At 32.7% G+C, this 20,998-nt stretch overlaps 1 protein-coding gene across 1 annotated transcript; it reads right to left on the bottom strand.

The window, feature by feature from the left end:
* Positions 1-3,433: 3,433 nt before the first annotated feature.
* Positions 3,434-20,948, bottom strand: LOC132553461 (nucleolar GTP-binding protein 2-like). Its single transcript, XM_060217709.1, has 14 exons — positions 20,836-20,948; positions 19,343-19,430; positions 19,031-19,125; positions 18,586-18,719; positions 18,118-18,216; positions 17,635-17,787; positions 16,383-16,541; positions 15,758-15,871; positions 9,570-9,698; positions 8,007-8,111; positions 6,258-6,416; positions 5,316-5,414; positions 4,437-5,120; positions 3,434-3,572 (listed from the first exon to the last, which is right to left on the bottom strand). Exons 1-14 carry the CDS (start codon positions 20,906-20,908, stop codon positions 3,480-3,482), a joined length of 2,184 nt encoding a protein of 727 aa, XP_060073692.1. The 5' UTR covers positions 20,909-20,948; the 3' UTR covers positions 3,434-3,479.
* Between the last annotated feature and the right edge of the window lie 50 nt (positions 20,949-20,998).

Below are 20,998 nucleotides of genomic sequence, written 5' to 3'. Positions count from 1 at the left end.
AGATTTATGATATTATTTCAATAAAAACAAAGTTCACATAACGATATTCGAACAGCGTTTACCATTTCATTCAAACAGCAGTTGCTGAACACATTTCTCATAGAGGTGTTGTATTGAATATTGATGTTATGTTCATGAAACAGAATTGTCGACTAATCTAAAAAATGTTTATCCTGTAACTTCTTATCCATTACAGGTCAGAAACAGGTTAAGCATTTCTGTCATTCATGTGCCTTAAGGTGATAATACATATATTATGCCTGCACACTTTCTCAGTTCATTGGCATTTTGAACATTTAAAGACCATATGTACTTAATCCGAGTACAGTTTGAACATTTAAAGACCATATGTACTTAATCCGAGTACAGTTTGAACATTTAAAGACCATATGTACTTAATCCGAGTACAGTTTGAACATTTAAAGACCATATGTACTTAATCATTTAAAGACCATATGTACTTAATCCGAGTACACATTTAAAGACCATATGTACTTATTCCGCGTGAACATTTAAAGACCATATGACCATATGTACTTATTCCGTACTTAATCCGAGTACAGTTTGAACATTTAAAGACCATATGTACTTATTCCGCGTATAGTTTGAACATTTAAAGACCATATGTACTTATTCCGAGGACAGTTATTGTCATTCCTACAAATGCATAGTATAATTATTTGAATGGAGTATAGTTATAAGGATATGGACTAAATCTAAATCTATGGTCTACACACAAACCACTGTCGGAGATTGTCCATCACAACAAGCTCAAGTACCATGAAGCTGCGTTAGCAAGGGCTGGTGATTTCATGTCTTCAATGAAGAAGATTTAAACTGACATCAAGAGTCAGTTAAACTGCAAAGTCATTAGGCAGATAGAAGTGAACCTAGGTCTTGGCAAGCACATCCAGAATGTTGTGTTATGTGGTAGGCAAGGTCTGGCAGGAAACAACGATGATAGAGTCCTCCAGGAAGACAACTTCAGCAATTCCACTGCTCTTCTGAAATTTCGTATTGATGCTGCACATGAAATTCTGCAGAAGCATCTTGAACACGCATTCCAATGCCACATATATCGACGCCATAGAGTTAAAAGGTCCTTACTGGTAGTTAAGACCCATTTGTTTTTTTTCATATATTCTGAAAGATACGTTGTGTCTCTATTTTGTGTCTCTATAAATAAAATGTACCAGCTTTATGTAGACAAATGTAAACTGAAGAAAAGGAAGTCTCAAAAATTTTGGCTGTATGATAATACCTTTGCCACTGAGAATTTAAGCTTGGTTTTCACCAACCGAAAAAGGATGTTTGTGTATAATGCTCAATATGCAAAGGGGGCGTGGTTTATTAAATGTTAGATGAATGCTTTTCACTAGATAGACAATAGTAAAACACTGACATCCGACGATGGACTGATAGATTTTTTTTTATCATATCCAGGGAAATGTTTAACAAATAAAAAAGTACAATCAGTACAGGAAATTTGCCAAGGAAACAAACTCCCCTAATAGTTTATGTTGAGTGAACGCGGTCACTGCATCCCCAACTCATGTTTGCATGCCGAAGGTTATTTGATGTTTCCAACATCACGATTTTCGTGCAAGATGTCGAAAGCATCCAAACTTATTATATAAGGATCTCATTGGGAAATATTCTGTTTCCTTGTGCGATATAAGTAGGGCGTGTTTGATGCACGTTAATTTGCCGGGGATTGCTTCCCTCGTTCTCGTTTAGGGAACATAACATTACTTACTTGGACTGACCTAAGAGTCTGTGGTTAAAGCTTTCTTTCGTTCATATTTTACCCTAGTTTCATCGATTTTGAGCCTGAATTTTAATCACTTTTTAGAAGCATTATACATATCACAGTACAACAGCGAAAATCGTACGGATGCGAGGTCACACAGATCAATAGTTTACGTGGTACAGCCCTGCAAAATGGTCAATCCTAGATACATTTTAGGGGAAAATATAACTAACAAAAAGGTGTGAACCCACAATATGCGATGTCTTGCCGTGGAATTTCCGTGTTAGATTTCAATGATGGGTGTGTAAGAGTAGTTTATAAGCAAAAATTGAATGATTACGCTCTTATTAAAGTTAACATCTATTGAAATACCATAATGTATTATTTATTTGAATATATGTGTATATTCCAAGGTATTCATTTTCAAGTTTGATAAATTATAGATATTAGAACACAAAAGAAAAACGTAGATATACTTATATAAACACTCAGAAATACAATGTACTTTAACAGTCATCGCGATGAAAGGCAACTTCGAAAAGTCATACAAACAATTTTTTTATAAACCAAACAATTTTAGCATCCTCTGTAGAGGATATAAACTCATAAAAAAGTCGCGTTACAAGCTAGGAATTGTATAATGAAACACATTCGTATAAAATCACAAAAGAAAATAACTGCCATACATGTTGTCATAATCATAGTATTTACCCGGAGATGGTGCAGTCGACAGGATGGAGTGCACATCAACAACAGATAAAGTTCAAAATGAAATAAAATACACCAGACGAATCCTTTCAGATCAAAGATACAATTGCAGAATTACACTCTTCGATATATCTTGGCTTCTAATACCGTCGCCAGTAAGGCATGATATTCATGAGAGAACCATTAGGAGGGTATCTAATCTTGTATTCTTCGTGAGAGGAAGATAACGTAATTTAAATGGTAGAGTAAACCCGAGTAGTCTTTGCTTGTATTCAAATATCTAATTTTGATTTATAACAATAGAGATAACTTTTACAAAGAAACAGACAAATCAGCCATGTTGCAATAGAACAGTAGCGCGGTTCGTACGTGTATCTGTACTGATATTATCAGGTTTTGACATTTGTTCCGGTAAATTTTGATTTTCCTCATTTGCCCCGAAGTTTCAAAATTCCAACCTAATCATCACTGACAAATTCTAAAAGGATGAAACAAGTGTATGATGCAAGTTACTAATTCAAAAAGTGTGTCTCTTCGTGTTTCATCCTTTCGTTCATATATCCCCTACCAGCCATAACAGTTTTTTTGTTTTGTTTATATCATGTGGTAACCGGAGACAAGCTACAACAAAATAAACAAGAGGCCCATGGGCCTTAACGGTCATCCTTCCTTCCAGCATCCTACAGGCCCAATATCAGCACTCTGAGCCTTTTGGTTACTGAGAAGAAGTCGTTTGTATATTTTAATATATTTGAACCCTGTGATCTTGAAAGTGGGTCAAAGTCATTCATTTGAACAAACTTTGTAGGGCTCCATGGAAGTGTATTGAAGGAAATCATGTCTTTATTATTTTTGACACTACATTATTTGACTTGCTGAAAACCTGTGGTTTTAGTGTTGTTGTCCGAAACTTTGACAGGGTCAACCACTTGTTCTTTATAATCGGAAACAAAAAATTAACAATTTATATTTTTTAAATCTCTTTTTATTTCTTATCATTACATATCCATTCCTGTTCACATCATCTTTTGCGGTTTTTGTTTTTCACATTAGTCTGGGTATAGAACTGAGAACCTATCTTCTTTGTTTTGGATTCTCTCTCTAATCGCCGTCTCTGTAACACAAACAGAATTCATGCTATACTCTTTTATATCAATATATTGTTACATATGCATATGATAAGTGAAAAATTGTTTTGGTTCAATTTGATCCTTATCAATGATATCACAAGCACATATTACAACACATGTAACAACTGCTCAACTCTTGCACTTATCAGAAAAACTGATAAAACTAGAAAATGTCTGTAAGACATGAATGCCCCCCCCCCCCCCCCCCCCCCCCCCCCCCCATGTGAAATAATAGTGAAAGGTCCGAAAGAGATGATTTTGTTAATTTGTATGCAACTATGTACAACTTAAGTTTCATACTTAAATTGACAAGTTGATTTAACTTACATGAATTTGGAATTTTGTTCTCTGGAAAAAATGAGGGAGTATATTAATTCCTTATGCCTTAAAACCCACAAGTACCAAATTATGTAGAAATAAGATGATGTTCCTCTTTTTTGAGTTATCTCCCCCTGGTGGCCATCTTTTTTTAGAATGCTGAGAAATTCAACACTGCATGAGGTCTTTCCATACTTGATATTTGTATTAAGTTTCATGAAAATTGCCTTCCGAATGAAGTTGTTAGGTGGTATATACTGATTTGGGACGGGACGCGACGGGACGCGATGCGACGGAATGGGACGGACGGACATGGGCAACGCTATATGCCCCCAGGCCATAAATGGCGGGGGCATAAAAAACATGCAAATAGACCAAAGATCATGTTGTACCAAAACTACATATACACCTTCTAAACACAGATATACAGATATGGTGTCTACTACAATCTGTCATTTTGAGTCTATAGCAGGAAGGATATACATCACATCTATTAACCAATCTTGTTTCTTGGGGACAAATGTACAAACCTGTTTGCTGGTTAGTTTCTGTTTCTTTGGCAAATTTTCTTCCTCCTCCTCCTCAATCTGTGTTACAAGAAACTTGCCACTTCTGCTCTGTTTCACTTCTGGTTTTCTCTTCTGTCCCCGTGTTTTGGACGTGGTGTTTGTCTCACAAATTTGAGCAGCAGAATCAAATTTAACTTTCTTTGTGTGTTTTTTCTCAGCTGTCGCACTGTCTGAAGAGTCTGCATTAATCAAACTTGTGTCTAGTTCTTCACACTCCTCACCATTCACAAACTCCTCCTCACACGTTTCTTTACTACTTTGTTTCGCAGGATTTTTTTTCTCGTGTTTAGTGTCTTCACCGTCCATTGTCTTACTGTTGCTCTCCTCTTTATTGTTTACATCTTCATCTTCTTCCTCCTCTGACTCAGAAACTTCAGAATCATCTCCATCTAATGTATCCAGTTCCAGCGTTTTAATGTCCTCAGCCATGAAGACAGGCGCTACGTTAATTTTACTGAGGTCCTGTCGTACCTTTGGTATTACACCTTTCTTTACATTGGCTTCCACAGTGGTCTCGGTAGCTTCAACGTCCTCTAACTGAGTTGTGTCCCCTTGCTTTTCCTGTACCTTTGCGTCATCCTTAATCTGCTCTTCTTCTACAGTGCTTTCAGTCTTCTGTTCTCTATTACTATTGCTGCTCTCATCCTTAAAAAGATTTAATTTATTTTCATACTTATCAACCGTAATTAGTTTATGCTTATTGCTTATTACAATCTTTGCAATGAAACAATGAATTTAAAATGAAATGTTGTTGATAATTCAAACATGATGAGGAAAAAGGAGAAAATTCAGGGAAAAATGTACGCAATGTGACCAATGCACCAGTTATTACCAACATACCTCTTCACTGCCAGGAGGCCGAACAAAGTAGGGGATTTTGCCTCTCTGCCAGTCGTTAAGGACCATCTTTGCCATTGTGCTGAAGTCTGGTTCTCCACCCTAGTTGACCCAAACATTACACATAATGTAAATGAGTATTTATCAAAATATCAGGATATGCTATGATTCTAATCCTATGAAGCGAAATGAACTTCTGCATAGCCAGTTACTTTCATAGGAATGATATTTTTGCTATCTCAAGTAGCATTGAGGAAATTGCAAAAATATAATCCATTAAAAAAAGAAATGTAAATTTCAACCCTGACATAAAGTAGCCCACTCAGCTGTCTTAATTAACCAAGTGTTTATTAACAATCTCACTTGTTTGGAAGGGACAAAATGCTATGTGATTGATATTTGTCATTGGATGGCTGAGTATTTGTGTTTATAAGCATAAAGTATTATCAAATCTCAGTTTCATACTGGTATCTGACTGTTGAATCTGTAATAGTGTAAATGAAATCTGATATTGGAAACATATTTGTGAAAATTGAATATCCAATCTGCAAGTCTGATCACAAAATTTTAATGCGCAATATTTGATACTATTCATTTTAAATGAATATTACACAAAATTCGATGAGCAGAAATATATTCCAATGAACACCACAATTATATGGTCACATGGCCAATATACTCAATCACAGCAATTTTTAAAAGAGAATATTGAAGAGATGGGACACAAACATAGCAAAGAGAGGAAAGTTGAGGAAATATGAAGAAAAAATACATGCAAACTTACAAGTACTGAAATGACAATTGTATTTGTATAGTTATGGATCATTAGCAACTCCCTGAAGATCTGTAATTTTGAAAACAAATGATATTACAGTCTTAAGTAATTAAGACTTCCAATATCATTAGATTTAACTACACATAAATACTAGTAGCAACAATCATCACCTTAAGCAATTTTCCACACTTTTTGGCAAGTTGCTCGAGAAAGTTCTCAGCGTCAGTCCATTCCTCCACCTTGTATGTCTGTTTGATGTAATCCTTTTTCACACGTTTCAACAATTCTTGGATGTAATCCTCTGGCGTCTTCACCATTTCTACACGTACCTACAAAGATTACATATAAACCTGTCTGAAACAAAGTTTTAAAAGGGTGTTGAAATGATAAAGTGTAAGTGTATAAAACAATTAGGGCATAAAACTGATTCAAAGTTACGACAACGTATAAAACTGAGTTGTGAAAAAAGTAGTGTAGAGTCGGGGTATGAAGCTGACCTTGAGTTAGGCAGTTAGGCCATATAACTTTGAGGTTGAGGTTGAGATAGGGTATAACACCAACATACAGTCAGGGTACAAAACTGATGTCAAGCTAGACTGTAAAGCTGATGTATAAGTTAACTTAGTTACGCTATAAAACTAATGTAGAACATGGTATATAATTAATGAAGAGTTAGGGTATAAAACTAATGTAGAACATGGGATATAATTAATGCTGAGTTAGGCTATAAAACTAATCTAGAACATGGTATATAATTAATGCTGAGTTAGGCTATAAAACTAATGTAGAACATGGTATATAATTAATGCAGAGTCAGGCTATAAAACTAATGTAGAACATGGGATATAATTAATGCAGAGTTAGAGTATAAAACTGACTCAAAGTTAAATTTAAGGCTATAAAACTAATGTAGAACATGGGATATAATTAATGCAGAGTTAGGCTATAAAACTAATGTAGAACATCGAATATAATTAATGAAGAGTTAGGCTATAACACTAATGTAGAACATGGGATATAATTAATGCAGAGTAAGGGTATAAAACTGACTCTAGTTAAAGTTGAGGTATAAAACTGAATTAGGCCATAAAACTTTGCAGTTTGTTATAACACAACATAGAATTCAAAAGCGTAGAAGTCAATCACAACAGGCGAAGAGGCTTAGTTCGTAAATTTACTTGTCAACCAGTTTCGCCCCATATTGGGGCTTCTTCAGGACTTCTACAAATTTGTTTCTCAATATTCCTTCAATCACCCTGCATACTTTCGGGTATCCAGACGAAGAGGGGAAGGATCCTACTAACCTCCCACCGAACCGCACCCGGTGTTGGCTCTACTACCCCTCTCTAACATAGAATTCAGGTATAAAACTAACACAGTAACAGCATAAAACTGATGTAAAATTGGGGTATGAAATTGACAAATGGTAGCAGTATAGAACTGAAGTAGAATTAGAGTACAAAACTGATTAAGAATTAGGGTATAACGAAACCGATGGAAATCATTTTGAGGTCCTGTTCATTTCTTTATTACACACTGGCAGTAACAGACCCAACGAAATTTGTCACACATATTGGACCAACTCGAGAATTTACAAATTAGAAAATTGTTAAACAAGCAAAATTATATGAAATGATTCTTTATTTCCAAGAAATATGACTTTAATGTACATATAACTCTCCAGGCTCATTTCCCAAGCTAGTGATGCTTTATAAATCAAACAAAGTACAGCAACTATTTCTCATAATCACTGACCTCTTCACCACGATAATGGTGAGATGAATACAATGTGTACATAATTAATTCAAAACAAAATTTTGATAGCAATAACTGAAACAGACTTTATAACAGGAAAATCAAATTCATGGCTACTGTATTGATATTTGCATTTACTCACAAGATTTACAAGGTTTACTTACAATTCCTTTGAGGACAAACTCGGCTTTGGAATCTGCAGAAGGATACACCACACCTGGACAATCAACTAGGTAAATCCTCTTCATCAGTGTCACGTACTGCCACACCTGGTTGACACAGAAAAAACTTTTTAAGAAATGTAACCTACAAAATCATTTGACATATAACCTTTGTAACATTTCAGTGACAAACAGGTACTCTACCACAATATGTGGGTGTTACTCAATTACCAAAGCATCAATCAAATATCAAAGCTTGTTGAGAAAAAAGAAAAAAAGATAAAATCACAGTTGGATTGAACTTTTGATTCATTGACAATGACATGATGAACTTATTATCATTACATCCCAAGATAATGTGAACACAACACATGTTGGTACACAACAGGTTAATTCATCATCATAATAGTTCTTTTATTGAACTATAATAATAAAATAAAGGATGCTCAACATCCAAGAACTGGTGTTTATGTTATTTCTTATGAATAACCCGTCTACCTGTTTTGATTGATACGTGTCGGTCATCAGAAACTAGAAACAGGTCACACAAACTAAATGATAGCCGTATATGATGTTTCTTTCACTCCCATTAGTTATTTTTCAACAGTTACAAAAAAAAATTGCTGAAGTAGTTATTTTGTATTTATTGAAAAATAACCTGAATGAATGAAATAACATACAGCTGCATACAGAAACCATTTGTTGTGTATCCTACTTGCTTTACATTACGTGGTACCATAGTAACATGTTTATACAAGGATTTGATTACTTTTGTGTAGTATACATATACTTAAATGAGTATTAAGTATACAAACAATAATTACATCTCATATGAGAAGCCATTTTTCCACTTTACTTTGTTATTCTATAATTGTGTTTCCAGGCCTTATGCTTTATTATCAAGCATTAATAAGATTTATGTTCGAAGAAAACAATGTACAAACATAAATGTGATTTCTGTACAGAATACCCAAAATAATGAAGAGCAGACTTTGTTGGAATAACTTATTTTTGCAACATTTACGTTTTTTCTCAAACTTAATATGCTTTCTTTCAAGTATATTCCAGGTGGAATTGTGTTTCCCATTTTTATAGTGTTTTGGTTGTCTAAAAGGCATTTGATATTTCAATACATTTAATACCTAGGATCTATAAATCTTTAATTTGAATAAACATGAAAACCCTTCATCCAAACACATTTCCAATCAAAAGGCAAATATCATGACCTTAAAAACTTCTCATTGTGAAAAAGAACCCAGATATCTGAAGACCTTTTAATACATATAAAATTCATAACCTTGAAAAGTGGGTCATTAATTTTAACTCGATAGATCTCAGCATGCTACTTAACCCTTCATAACCCTTGGCCTATTGTTCATTCAAAAATTGTTTTTGCATGTGTAGAAATTTTATCCTTGTGACAACGAAAGTAAGTCAAGGTCATATATTTGAATAAAGCTGATAATCAGAATTCCATTGGTCAAATATAACGGGCCATGACTGTTGGTCATTCTGCAGTAAATATTGAAATACAAAATGATAAAACCAGATTGTAACCAAGATTACCTTTGTTTCTCCTGCTATAGGTGCAACATTACAGACTTTCTTGGCTCGAAGGGTGTTGATGATGGAGCTTTTTCCAACATTTGGATAACCAATAAATCCAACACTTATCTGTTTCTTGTCTGTGTGAAGCTGGTGAGGAAAAAAAATTATCTCTCGTTAAAAGCTGGTACTAAAACAGTAATGACAATGAATTATTTTTGACTGTGGGGTCAATATACTTAATCTCAATATTTTATGATCACAATGTAGATTTTTTATTATTTACTTAGTCTAATGCCCAGTGAAATGTCAGGGTTATACGGAAGCAGGATCTCCTTATGAAAGCAGGTGGGTACCTTAATACACAATATATTCAAGATTCTCCTCATGACATTCTAAACAGACAGGGAAAAGTGTTCTGCAGAAAATATATTTTACAGCTTAATAGTAAGTTTGAATATATAGATATATATATAATTTGGGAGTGTCTAACAGAAAGTAAATATCACATTAGGAATATGTGTAGATATCAATAATAATAAAATCAATATAATCCTTAAATCCCATCAAGTCTATACAGACAAAGAGTCATGTAATCTTACACTAGAAATGTATCATTACCTGTAAATCATGTGTAATCTTACACTAGAAATGTATCATTACCTGTAAATCATGTGTAATCTTACACTAGAAATCTATCATTACCTGTAAATCATGTGTAATCTTACACTAGAAATGTATCATTACCTGTAAATCATGTGTAATCTTACACTAGAAATCTATCATTACCTGTAAATCATGTGTAATCTTACACTAGAAATGTATCATTACCTGTAAATCATGTGTAATCTTACACTAGAAATCTATCATTACCTGTAAACCACATGTAATCTTACACTAGAAATCTATCATTACCTGTAAACCACATGTAATCTTACACTAGAAATCTATCATTACCTGTAAACCACATGTAATCTTACACTAGAAATCTATCATTACCTGTAAATCATGTGTAATCTTACACTAGAAATCTATCATTACCTGTAAATCATGTGTAATCTTACACTAGAAATGTATCATTACCTGTAAACCACATGTAATCTTACACTAGAAATCTATCATTACCTGTAAACCACATGTAATCTTACACTAGAAATCTATCATTTCCTGTAAACCACATATAATCTTACACTAGAAATCTATCATTACCTGTAAACCACATGTAATCTTACACTAGAAATCTATCATTACCTGTAAACCACATGTAATCTTACACTAGAAATCTATCATTACCTGTAAACCACATGTAATCTTACACTAGAAATCTATCATTACCTGTAAATCATGTGTAATCTTACACTAGAAATCTATCATTACCTGTAAATCATGTGTAATCTTACACTAGAAATCTATCATTACCTGTAAACCACATGTAATCTTACACTAGAAATGTATCATTACCTGTAAATCATGTGTAATCTTACACTAGAAATCTATCATTACCTGTAAATCACATGTAATCTTACACTAGAAATCTATCATTACCTGTAAACCACATGTAATCTTACACTAGAAATCTATCATTACCTGTAAATCATGTAATCTTACACTAGAAATCTATCATTACCTGTAAATCATGTGTAATCTTACACTAGAAATGTATCATTACCTGTAAATCACATGTAATCTTACACTAGAAATCTATCATTACCTGTAAATCACGTGTAATCTTACACTAGAAATCTATCATTACCTGTAAATCACGTGTAATCTTACACTAGAAATGTATCATTACCTGTAAATCACGTGTAATCTTACACTAGAAATCTATCATTACCTGTAAATCATGTGTAATCTTACACTAGAAATGTATCATTACCTGTAAATCACGTGTAATCTTACACTAGAAATCTATCATTACCTGTAAATCACGTGTAATCTTACACTAGAAATCTATCATTACCTGTAAATCATGTGTAATCTTACACTAGAAATCTATCATTACCTGTAAATCACGTGTAATCTTACACTAGAAATCTATCATTACCTGTAAATCATGTGTAATCTTACACTAGAAATCTATCATTACCTGTAAATCACGTGTAATCTTACACTAGAAATCTACCATTACCTGTAAATCACGTGTAATCTTACACTAGAAATCTATCATTACCTGTAAATCACGTGTAATCTTACACTAGAAATCTATCATTACCTGTAAATCATGTGTAATCTTACACTAGAAATCTATCATTACCTGTAAATCATGTGTAATCTTACACTAGAAACACTAGAAATCTATCATTACCTGTAAATCATGTGTAATCTTACACTAGAAATCTATCATTACCTGTAAATCATGTGTAATCTTACACTAGAAATGTATCATTACCTGTAAATCATGTGTAATCTTACACTAGAAATCTATCATTATCTGTAAATCATGTGTAATCTTACACTAGAAATCTATCATTACCTGTAAATCATGTGTAATCTTACACTAGAAATCTATCATTACCTGTAAACCACATGTAATCTTACACTAGAAATCTATCATTACCTGTAAATCATGTAATCTTACACTAGAAATCTATCATTACCTGTAAATCATGTGTAATCTTACACTAGAAATCTATCATTACCTGTAAATCATGTGTAATCTTACACTAGAAATGTATCATTACCTGTAAACCACATGTAATCTTACACTAGAAATGTATCATTACCTGTAAATCACATGTAATCTTACACTAGAAATCTATCATTACCTGTCTAATTACCTGTAAACCACATGTAATCTTACACTAGAAATCTATCATTACCTGTAAACCACATGTAATCTTACACTAGAAATCTATCATTACCTGTAAACCACATGTAATCTTACACTAGAAATCTATCATTACCTGTAAACCACATGTAATCTTACACTAGAAATCTATCATTACCTGTAAATCACGTGTAATCTTACACTAGAAATCTATCATTACCTGTAAATCACATGTAATCTTACACTAGAAATCTATCATTACCTGTAAATCATGTGTAATCTTACACTAGAAATCTATCATTACCTGTAAACCACATGTAATCTTACACTAGAAATCTATCATTACCTGTAAACCACATGTAATCTTACACTAGAAATCTATCATTACCTATAAACCACATGTAATCTTACACTAGAAATCTATCATTACCTGTAAATGTAATCTTACACTAGAAATGTAATCTTACACACTAGAAATCTATCATTACCTGTAAATCACATGTAATCCTACTCTAGAAATCTATCATTACCTGTAAATCATGTAATCTTACACTAGAAATCTATCATTACCTGTAAATCATGTGTAATCTTACACTAGAAATCTATCATTACCTGTAAATAATGTGTAATCTTACACTAGAAATCTAATTACCTGTAAATCATGTGTAATCTTACACTAGAAATCTATCATTACCTGTAAATCATGTGTAATCTTACACTAGAAATCTATCATTACCTGTAAATCATGTGTAATCTTACACTAGAAATCTATCATTACCTGTAAATCATGTGTAATCTTACACTAGAAATCTATCATTACCTGTAAATCATGTGTAATCTTACACTAGAAATCTATCATAATCTTACACTAGAAATCTATCATTACCTGTAAATCATGTGTAATCTTACACTAGAAATCTATCATTACCTGTAAATCATCTTACACTAGAAATCTAATTACCTGTAATCTGTAAATCACTGTAATCTTACAAGAAATCTATCATTACCTGTAAATCATGTGTAATCTTACACTGAAATGTAATCTTACACTAGAAATCTATCATTACCTGTAAACCATGTGTAATCTTACACTAGAAATCTATCATTACCTGTAAATCATGTGTAATCTTACACTAGAAATCTATCATTACCTGTAAATCATGTGTAATCTTACACTAGAAATCTATCATTACCTGTAAATCATGTGTAATCTTACACTAGAAATCTATCATTACCTGTAAATCATGTGTAATCTTACACTAGAAATCTATCATTACCTGTAAATCATGTGTAATCTTACACTAGAAATGTATCATTACCTGTAAATCACGTGTAATCTTACACTAGAAATCTATCATTACCTGTAAACCACATGTAATCTTACACTAGAAATCTATCATTACCTGTAAACCACATGTAATCTTACACTAGAAATCTATCATTACCTGTAAACCACATGTAATCTTACACTAGAAATCTATCATTACCTGTAAACACGTGTAATCTTACATAGAAATAATCTTACACTAGAAATCTATCATTACCTGTAAACCACATGTAATCTTACACTAGAAATCTATCATTACATGTAAATCACGTGTAATCTTACACTATAAATCTATCATTACCTGTAAATCACTAGAAATGTAATCTTACACTAGAAATCTATCATTACCTGTAAATCATGTCTATCATTACCTGTAAATCACTTACACTAGAAATCTATCATTACCTGTAAACCACTTACACTAGAAATCTATCATTACCTGTAAATCATGTGTAATCTTACACTAGAAATCTATCATTACCTGTAAATCATGTGTAATCTTACACTAGAAATCTATCATTACCTGTAAATCATGTGTAATCTTACACTAGAAATCTATCATTACCTGTAAATCATGTGTAATCTTACACTAGAAATCTATCATTACCTGTAAACCACATGTAATCTTACACTAGAAATCTATCATTACCTGTAAATCATGTGTAATAATTACTGTACACTGTAATCTTACACTAGAAATGTATCATTACCTGTAAATCACATGTAATCTTACACTAGAAATCTATCATTACCTGTAAATCATGTGTAATCTTACACTAGAAATCTATCATTACCTGTAAACCACATGTAATCTTACACTAGAAATCTATCATTACCTGTAAATCATGTGTAATCTTACACTAGAAATCTATCATTACCTGTAAACCACATGTAATCTTACACTAGAAATCTATCATTACCTGTAAATCATGTGTAATCTTACACTAGAAATCATTACCTGTAAATCATGTGTAATCTTACACTAGAAATCTATCATTACCTGTAAATCATGTGTAATCTTACACTAGAAATCTATCATTACCTGTAAATCATGTAATCTTACACTAGAAATCTATCATTACCTGTAAATCATGTGTAATCTTACACTAGAAATCTATCATTACCTGTAAATCATGTGTAATCTTACACTAGAAATCTATCATTACCTGTAAATCATGTGTAATCTTACACTAGAAATGTATCATTACCTGTAAATCACGTGTAATCTTACACTAGAAATCTATCATTACCTGTAAATCATGTAATCTTACACTAGAAATCACATATCATTACCTGTAAATCATGTGTAATCTTACACTAGAAATCTATCATTACCTGTAATCTTACACTCATCATTACCTGTAAATCATGTGTAATCTTACACTAGAAATCTACCATTACCTGTAAATCTCAGGTAATTCTATACCAGAAATCAGTCATTTAAGCTTTGATAGGAATATACTTTAGTTTCATGCTGGTATGAAATAACAAGAGGCACAATCGGTCTACTTCGCTCATCTGGTATTCAATTATCATCAAAAATAGAATCATTGGTAATATCACATATACTGATATGTACACCTTTGGCATTCTAAGTGGGCAATTCTGTCAGGCCAGGTGAGCTAAAAACCTTTTTGATTTTATTAGCATCAAAGCCACAAAAACAACCAAGAATGAAATCCATCCTGAAATCTTAAGTCAGACATTAAATTTAAAGGCAGATGTTGTTTTTATCTGGTGGTGCAATATTGCTTTCAATCCAAAGTTTCAAATGTCTAAAAGTACAAAATCACATGTTTAACCCTTTTATTTATTTGTTGTTAATTTCTTGTGTAAATTGTAAGATATTTGAATATTTAGGGTGTTGAAGTCCCTTTTTTGTTTACATAATTGAATGACAGCGATTCATACACCTGGTGAATGTGTAAACAGATATTACATTCGTACTAAAAAGGAAAGTGTTGTCATTGATTCCTTTAACCATTATCAAGATTTTTTTGTGGAGAAATGAAAAGAAAAGTTTAATGAATCAGAAAATTTCATTTTGCATACCAACAACAAAGAATTAATTATTACCAGTAGATATCATGTAATCCTACAACGATGTATTACCTTGGCAAACTGTCGAAGAAGATTAATGAGAGAACCTTTCCCAAATGGGTTGGTGATGCTGGCATGGAAAGCCATTGTAGGATATTCGGACGACAGAATAGCCACCCATTTTTGCTGAGGAATAAATATATTTGATACATGTGTGAAACTTTAAACATGGCCATGGAATTAAAGAAATGCAATAAAGAACATGACCAAATTAAAGCTTAATTTAAACAAAAGTGACACTATCGATTTAACTTTTTTATGTTTATAACAAGAAATGTAAATAAGATGAACAAAATCAAATCAAACAAGTCCATTAAGAGTATAGAATAGAAGTTCTTATAATAAAACCAATCACCTTCATCAGGCAAATTCCAGTGTGAGACATACTAACACTGACATATGTAGAGTAGGAGGTTTTAAGCAATCAAGCAATTAACACCAAGGTTGAAAATCATGTGACATTCTACTGGTTGTGATATAAGAACTTCTATTCTACTGACATTACCAACTTGAAGAACATGTTCCAATTAAGGTATTTCAAGGTAAGACTGAGCATATTTATATCCAAAGGCATTAATTTGTATGATACATCACTTAATACAAATGGAGTAAAATTTGGAAAGAAACAAGTACTCACAGTTACCCAGACTGGAATGAGGTCAACTTTGTTAAGGACAAAGATGAGATGTTTGTGTGGTTTTTCCTTTTTCATGTAGCGTTCTATCTGGTAACACCTGGTGCCAAGTGGGTCTCGTGCATCCAATACCTGCACCACCACATCTGATGAATCTATCACCTGAAAAATCATTCACTACAGATATACAGTGTTAAACATTTCATAACTTCCTTTTCAAACTTACTTAAATAAAATGTTCTGACTGTCTCATAGTGACAACTGTTGTTTGTGTAGTTTATATAATGTAATTACTATATAATAAACTATATTTGCTTTTGTACTTTGCCTAATGATGATCCATTCATAAACACAGTTCCAGAATATTCTTATTAAGCATGATGAAATAAGCATGTAAGGGATTATGATCCAGTTGTTTTATTATGAAAATGGCAGAACCTCAATAATGTTGACAAAATTCCATTTACTCGAAATTTTTTGGGTTGTAAAAATGCATAATTTATTTAAATATCAGAAAAAAATGTTAATATTTTGGCTTTGTATCAGAAGGTTTAAGCATCAATTGAGGACAGCCTCCCTATGTTGGTGAAGTGAGTGAATGTGTTCTCAGGATGCTATGACATGTTCGGGTTAGTGCTGCATTGATGCCAAATTTGCAATGCTACAACACCAAGTACACTGATAGAGGCAATCAACAGGACATCACACCTGGTCACACCATACTGACCATGGATGTTACACTATCATCATGCTAAGCTTCAACCAGAATAATTACTACCATTTTAAAAAAAAACTAGTAAGTCTCGACCAAGAGCCAGAACCTAAAGCCTTCATCACAGGGGCAAAAATGTAACATAAGCCAAAAGTTTATCAGATGAAACTGTTTTGAAATTACTACAATGAAAATAACATAGCATTGTCACACAAATGCATTTATAAACCAACTTGTATTTTTCCATTTTAATGTACAGAATAACTGAGCACTGGTGATCAGTTGATAGCCAAGGGATGGAACTGATTAGGACAGATTGACAGATGAACAGCCAAGGCCATTTTGAGGTGGGGCTCTTTGTAGTAGATAAAAAGAAAATGAAAACAGAAAATAGATAATATCCAAGGGATGGAACTGAATTGGGCAGATTGATACATGAACAAGAGTTTAACCAGGGCCATTTGCAGGTAGCATCCCTTTATAGCAGATAAAGACAATGAAGAAAGAAAAAAATAGTTTCATTATCAATCATCCCTGTCTCACCTTGTAAAGTTCTCCCCACACTCGTTTCGATTGTCCTGCTTTGAAGATGATTTCTGGCATTTCTTCTTTAAATTCTGGTTCCTCTGTTACAAGATCACGGTCTTTTCCTGAGTCATATTTATCTGCTGAAGAGGATGCCTGTTCCACTAAAGCCTGAAAAAATTCAAACATAAAAGAATGATTTATTCTACTCAAAGTAAATCAAACAAACCACAAAATGATACCAAGATTGATAAAAAAATCTATTATATAAAATAGAAATTGAGACATTACAACTTTTATAAGATCTTATGATGAAAATATAAGCATACTTCTGAAAAATGTTTTAACCTAACTCTGTGAAATACAACTGTTACTTATTAAGATACATTGCATATCCTCAACTTATCTACTCTGACCATCACATGACACTATTACATCAATACACATTTTCCCACAAAATAAATAGCTTATGAAACAGTACAGCAGTCAGTGTCTCAATACCTGCATATCTTCAAATTTCAGGTTAGGTCTTTTTCTCTGTGATTTTTTTCCAAATGTTGATTCAAAACTTTCTGTATCTAAGAGATGTACTCTTGCATGCTGTAAAACATTAAAGTTGTTAGAAGCATGATAAATCCCATATTGATAAGGTTTCTAAAAACACAGAATCTATCAGTAAAACATACAACATGATTCATTTCAGATTAATGTTGAATTGTTTTAAACGACAATCATTTCAAATTGAAAACTGACATAATAACACATGAATCAAAACTTAATACACAGTATCTATAAGTCTGTGTTGACATTTTGATAAATTACAAAATCCATGAAGACATGACATGCAGTAATACAGAAATTGTACTTCATCAAAAAAACTAAAACACAAGTTAACATCAGAATGTCTTCCTTTTCTATGTTTATTTATTGAGTATAATGTTGAGATCAGTAAGTAAATTAGATTTTTACTTTTGCTGTTTCATTAAGAAGGGTAATTGGGAGTTTTGTCTGTCGCATCACCACTTTGTAAGGGTCTTTCTTGACTTTGGTCATCTCCTCCTGAAAAGTTTGTAGAGCACTCTGTGTTATAACCCTTGTGTTTCCTGTTAAAATAAAAATATACCAAAAACACATAAAAAATATAACTATACTTTATACACATATTTATCTTTCATAACTGTTTGTGTAAACAGATATCAAAGGAAACTTATTAATTATTTACTATTACCTGGTATTAGCCAGTGTAAATTAAAGTAAAAAGTTAGAACTAAAAGAGGTTGGCAAAACAAATGAATAGGTCACATGATCTTTGATTATGCCATAATGATATTATTGTCTTTGCTTCAATTTACTTTTGGCCCACTTTTCATGCTTACAATACTACTTAAAAAGTGCTTGTAAATTTCGAGCTTACCAAACCACTTCCTATTGGGTTCAACTCTAGCTACACTCCCAGAAGGAAGGCGAGACTGGAAAGGAGCGGCTTTAGTGATCTTGCCTGTCTTATCCCTACAAATTTTAATGCGCAGATAATAAAAATTATATAAAGTGTTCAATAACTTGAGTGTATATGATCACATGTAGCGTACAAAACACATTCCACATATGAAAGTGACACTTACTTATACATGACCTTGACTGTTATCATAAAAGTCTGAAGAGAACAAATCAGATAGTCTGATTTCCATTTATATCACACAGTCAATACTTTCGTATAGAAACCTACCTTTTTGGTTTGAAATTTTTGTACATCTGCAGACGTTTGATTGTGGCACGATCACGCATATTGGCTCCTCCTTCGCCTTTCTTTCTGTCTGTAACAAAAAAAAACACAAACCAACAAACAAATGATTTAGTTTTGAAAAATTGCAGTATGGAAATTGGTCTTATAGATACTACTACAGATAATTGGTTTAGGTGATAACACATTTATTTCTATATATCAGAAATATTCTTATATTCTATATAGTTGTAACTGACTGTTTGTTGGGGTTTTCAAATACAATGCACCACATTGTCATTGAAATGGAATTTCATACTTATTCCCATTCATGACCTAATATCCAACTCACAAAAAACCATCAATGTATGAGAAATAATTTTACCTTGAATACATATATGCATAAAGCCAATCAAATACACATTTCATTAAATAAGCTCTCTACCTGGACATTATTTTTATAAAAGAATGTAAATATGAGAGCAAAAGATAGGTCATTTACTGTGAATATGATTAATTTGTATATAAACACGCACAAATCTGTCAATAATCATGGCTACTTGGAGAACAAACCTAGCAAATAAGAGATAGATTATGATCAAATTACATTATGTTTGGTAACCTGGACAAACATCAAATTCATCATTGCAATTTTTCAAGAATGATATTTCATCTTATAATCTACGGTCTCTGATAGTAAGTGAGTTAAAACCTTATGAGAGATATCTATATCAATTTCAAAACAATGAGTGCATGCATCTTACTATTATCTGATGTAGGTAATAGCCTGTCCCCACTCCCCTCTGATTAAAATCAGTAACATAATAAATAAAATACATGTATTATGTCCAGACCATCATCACAAGAATGTTTCAACATGTTGAAACAATGCAATCATACTGAATTGACCCACTTTAATTTGTAATTAAAATTATCAAGTTAGGATAATACGAAGATTCTAAACTTAGACCCAGTAAATGAATTTGAATATTTCACCATCTGCATAAGGTTATAACAATGTCTGTTAAACTTCCCATACCCGATATAATAATCAGTACTTTTGTTCTATTCTATAGGTGAGTCCAGAGCACCAACTCCAATCCCAATACTCAAGAGATATTGTGGGCTCTCAAAATTTTAGTCCCACATTTACATGAAATGACTCAAATATATGTCTCCCAAAAATCACTGAAAATCCATCTAATTGACAAAATACATGTAACAGGTCATTATTTATTTTAATGTCTCTGCAAGGATTCAAATTCAGGACCTCTGATTTACAATTCTGATGCTCAACCGATAGAGCTCAAGATAATTCCTCTCCAGCCGAGCGGTACATTTTGGCTAATTTTACCAGGGTTACATATATATGTACCATAATGCAGAAGGAAATACCCCTTCTTCCCATGGCATGTGCAGCTGTCCAGTAACTTTAAGCTCGAGTCGAATTGTTCTTCACGCCTGGTGCTTTTTCCCTATTTTACCAACTTTAAACTCACCTGGATTCATGCTATGTTTTGATTTGTTGACATGGTCTCTAATTCTTGGTTTCTTGGTACTTGTTTTTGCCATTTTGATGACAAAATGTTTTTCAGTACGATTATTGGACACGAGGAGCCTAAACAGGAAGTGAAATACCGGATATGGAAATCTTCTACCGAG

This window comes from Ylistrum balloti, unplaced genomic scaffold (assembly GCF_031769215.1).
Source record: "Ylistrum balloti isolate Yb309-2 unplaced genomic scaffold, AGI_CSIRO_Ybal_v1 Utg370330, whole genome shotgun sequence".
Taxonomy (NCBI): Eukaryota; Metazoa; Mollusca; class Bivalvia; order Pectinida; family Pectinidae; genus Ylistrum; species Ylistrum balloti.
This window is presented reverse-complemented; position numbering and strand designations above follow the sequence as displayed.

What these genes read in the sequence shown, in the direction of transcription:
- LOC132553461 (XM_060217709.1), bottom strand. Translation starts at nt 20,908, where the DNA reads ATGGCAAAAACAAGTACCAAGAAACCAAGAATTAGAGACCATGTCAAC. An exon ending in TTCTTCGACAGTTTGCCAAG is followed by an intron (nt 9,699 to 15,757) that starts GTAATACATCGT and finishes TTTCCTCACCAG; the next exon opens with CTTCACACAGACAAGAAACA. An exon ending in AGTTTGTCCTCAAAGGAATT is followed by an intron (nt 6,417 to 8,006) that starts GTAAGTAAACCT and finishes TAATCTTTGTAG; the next exon opens with GTACGTGTAGAAATGGTGAA.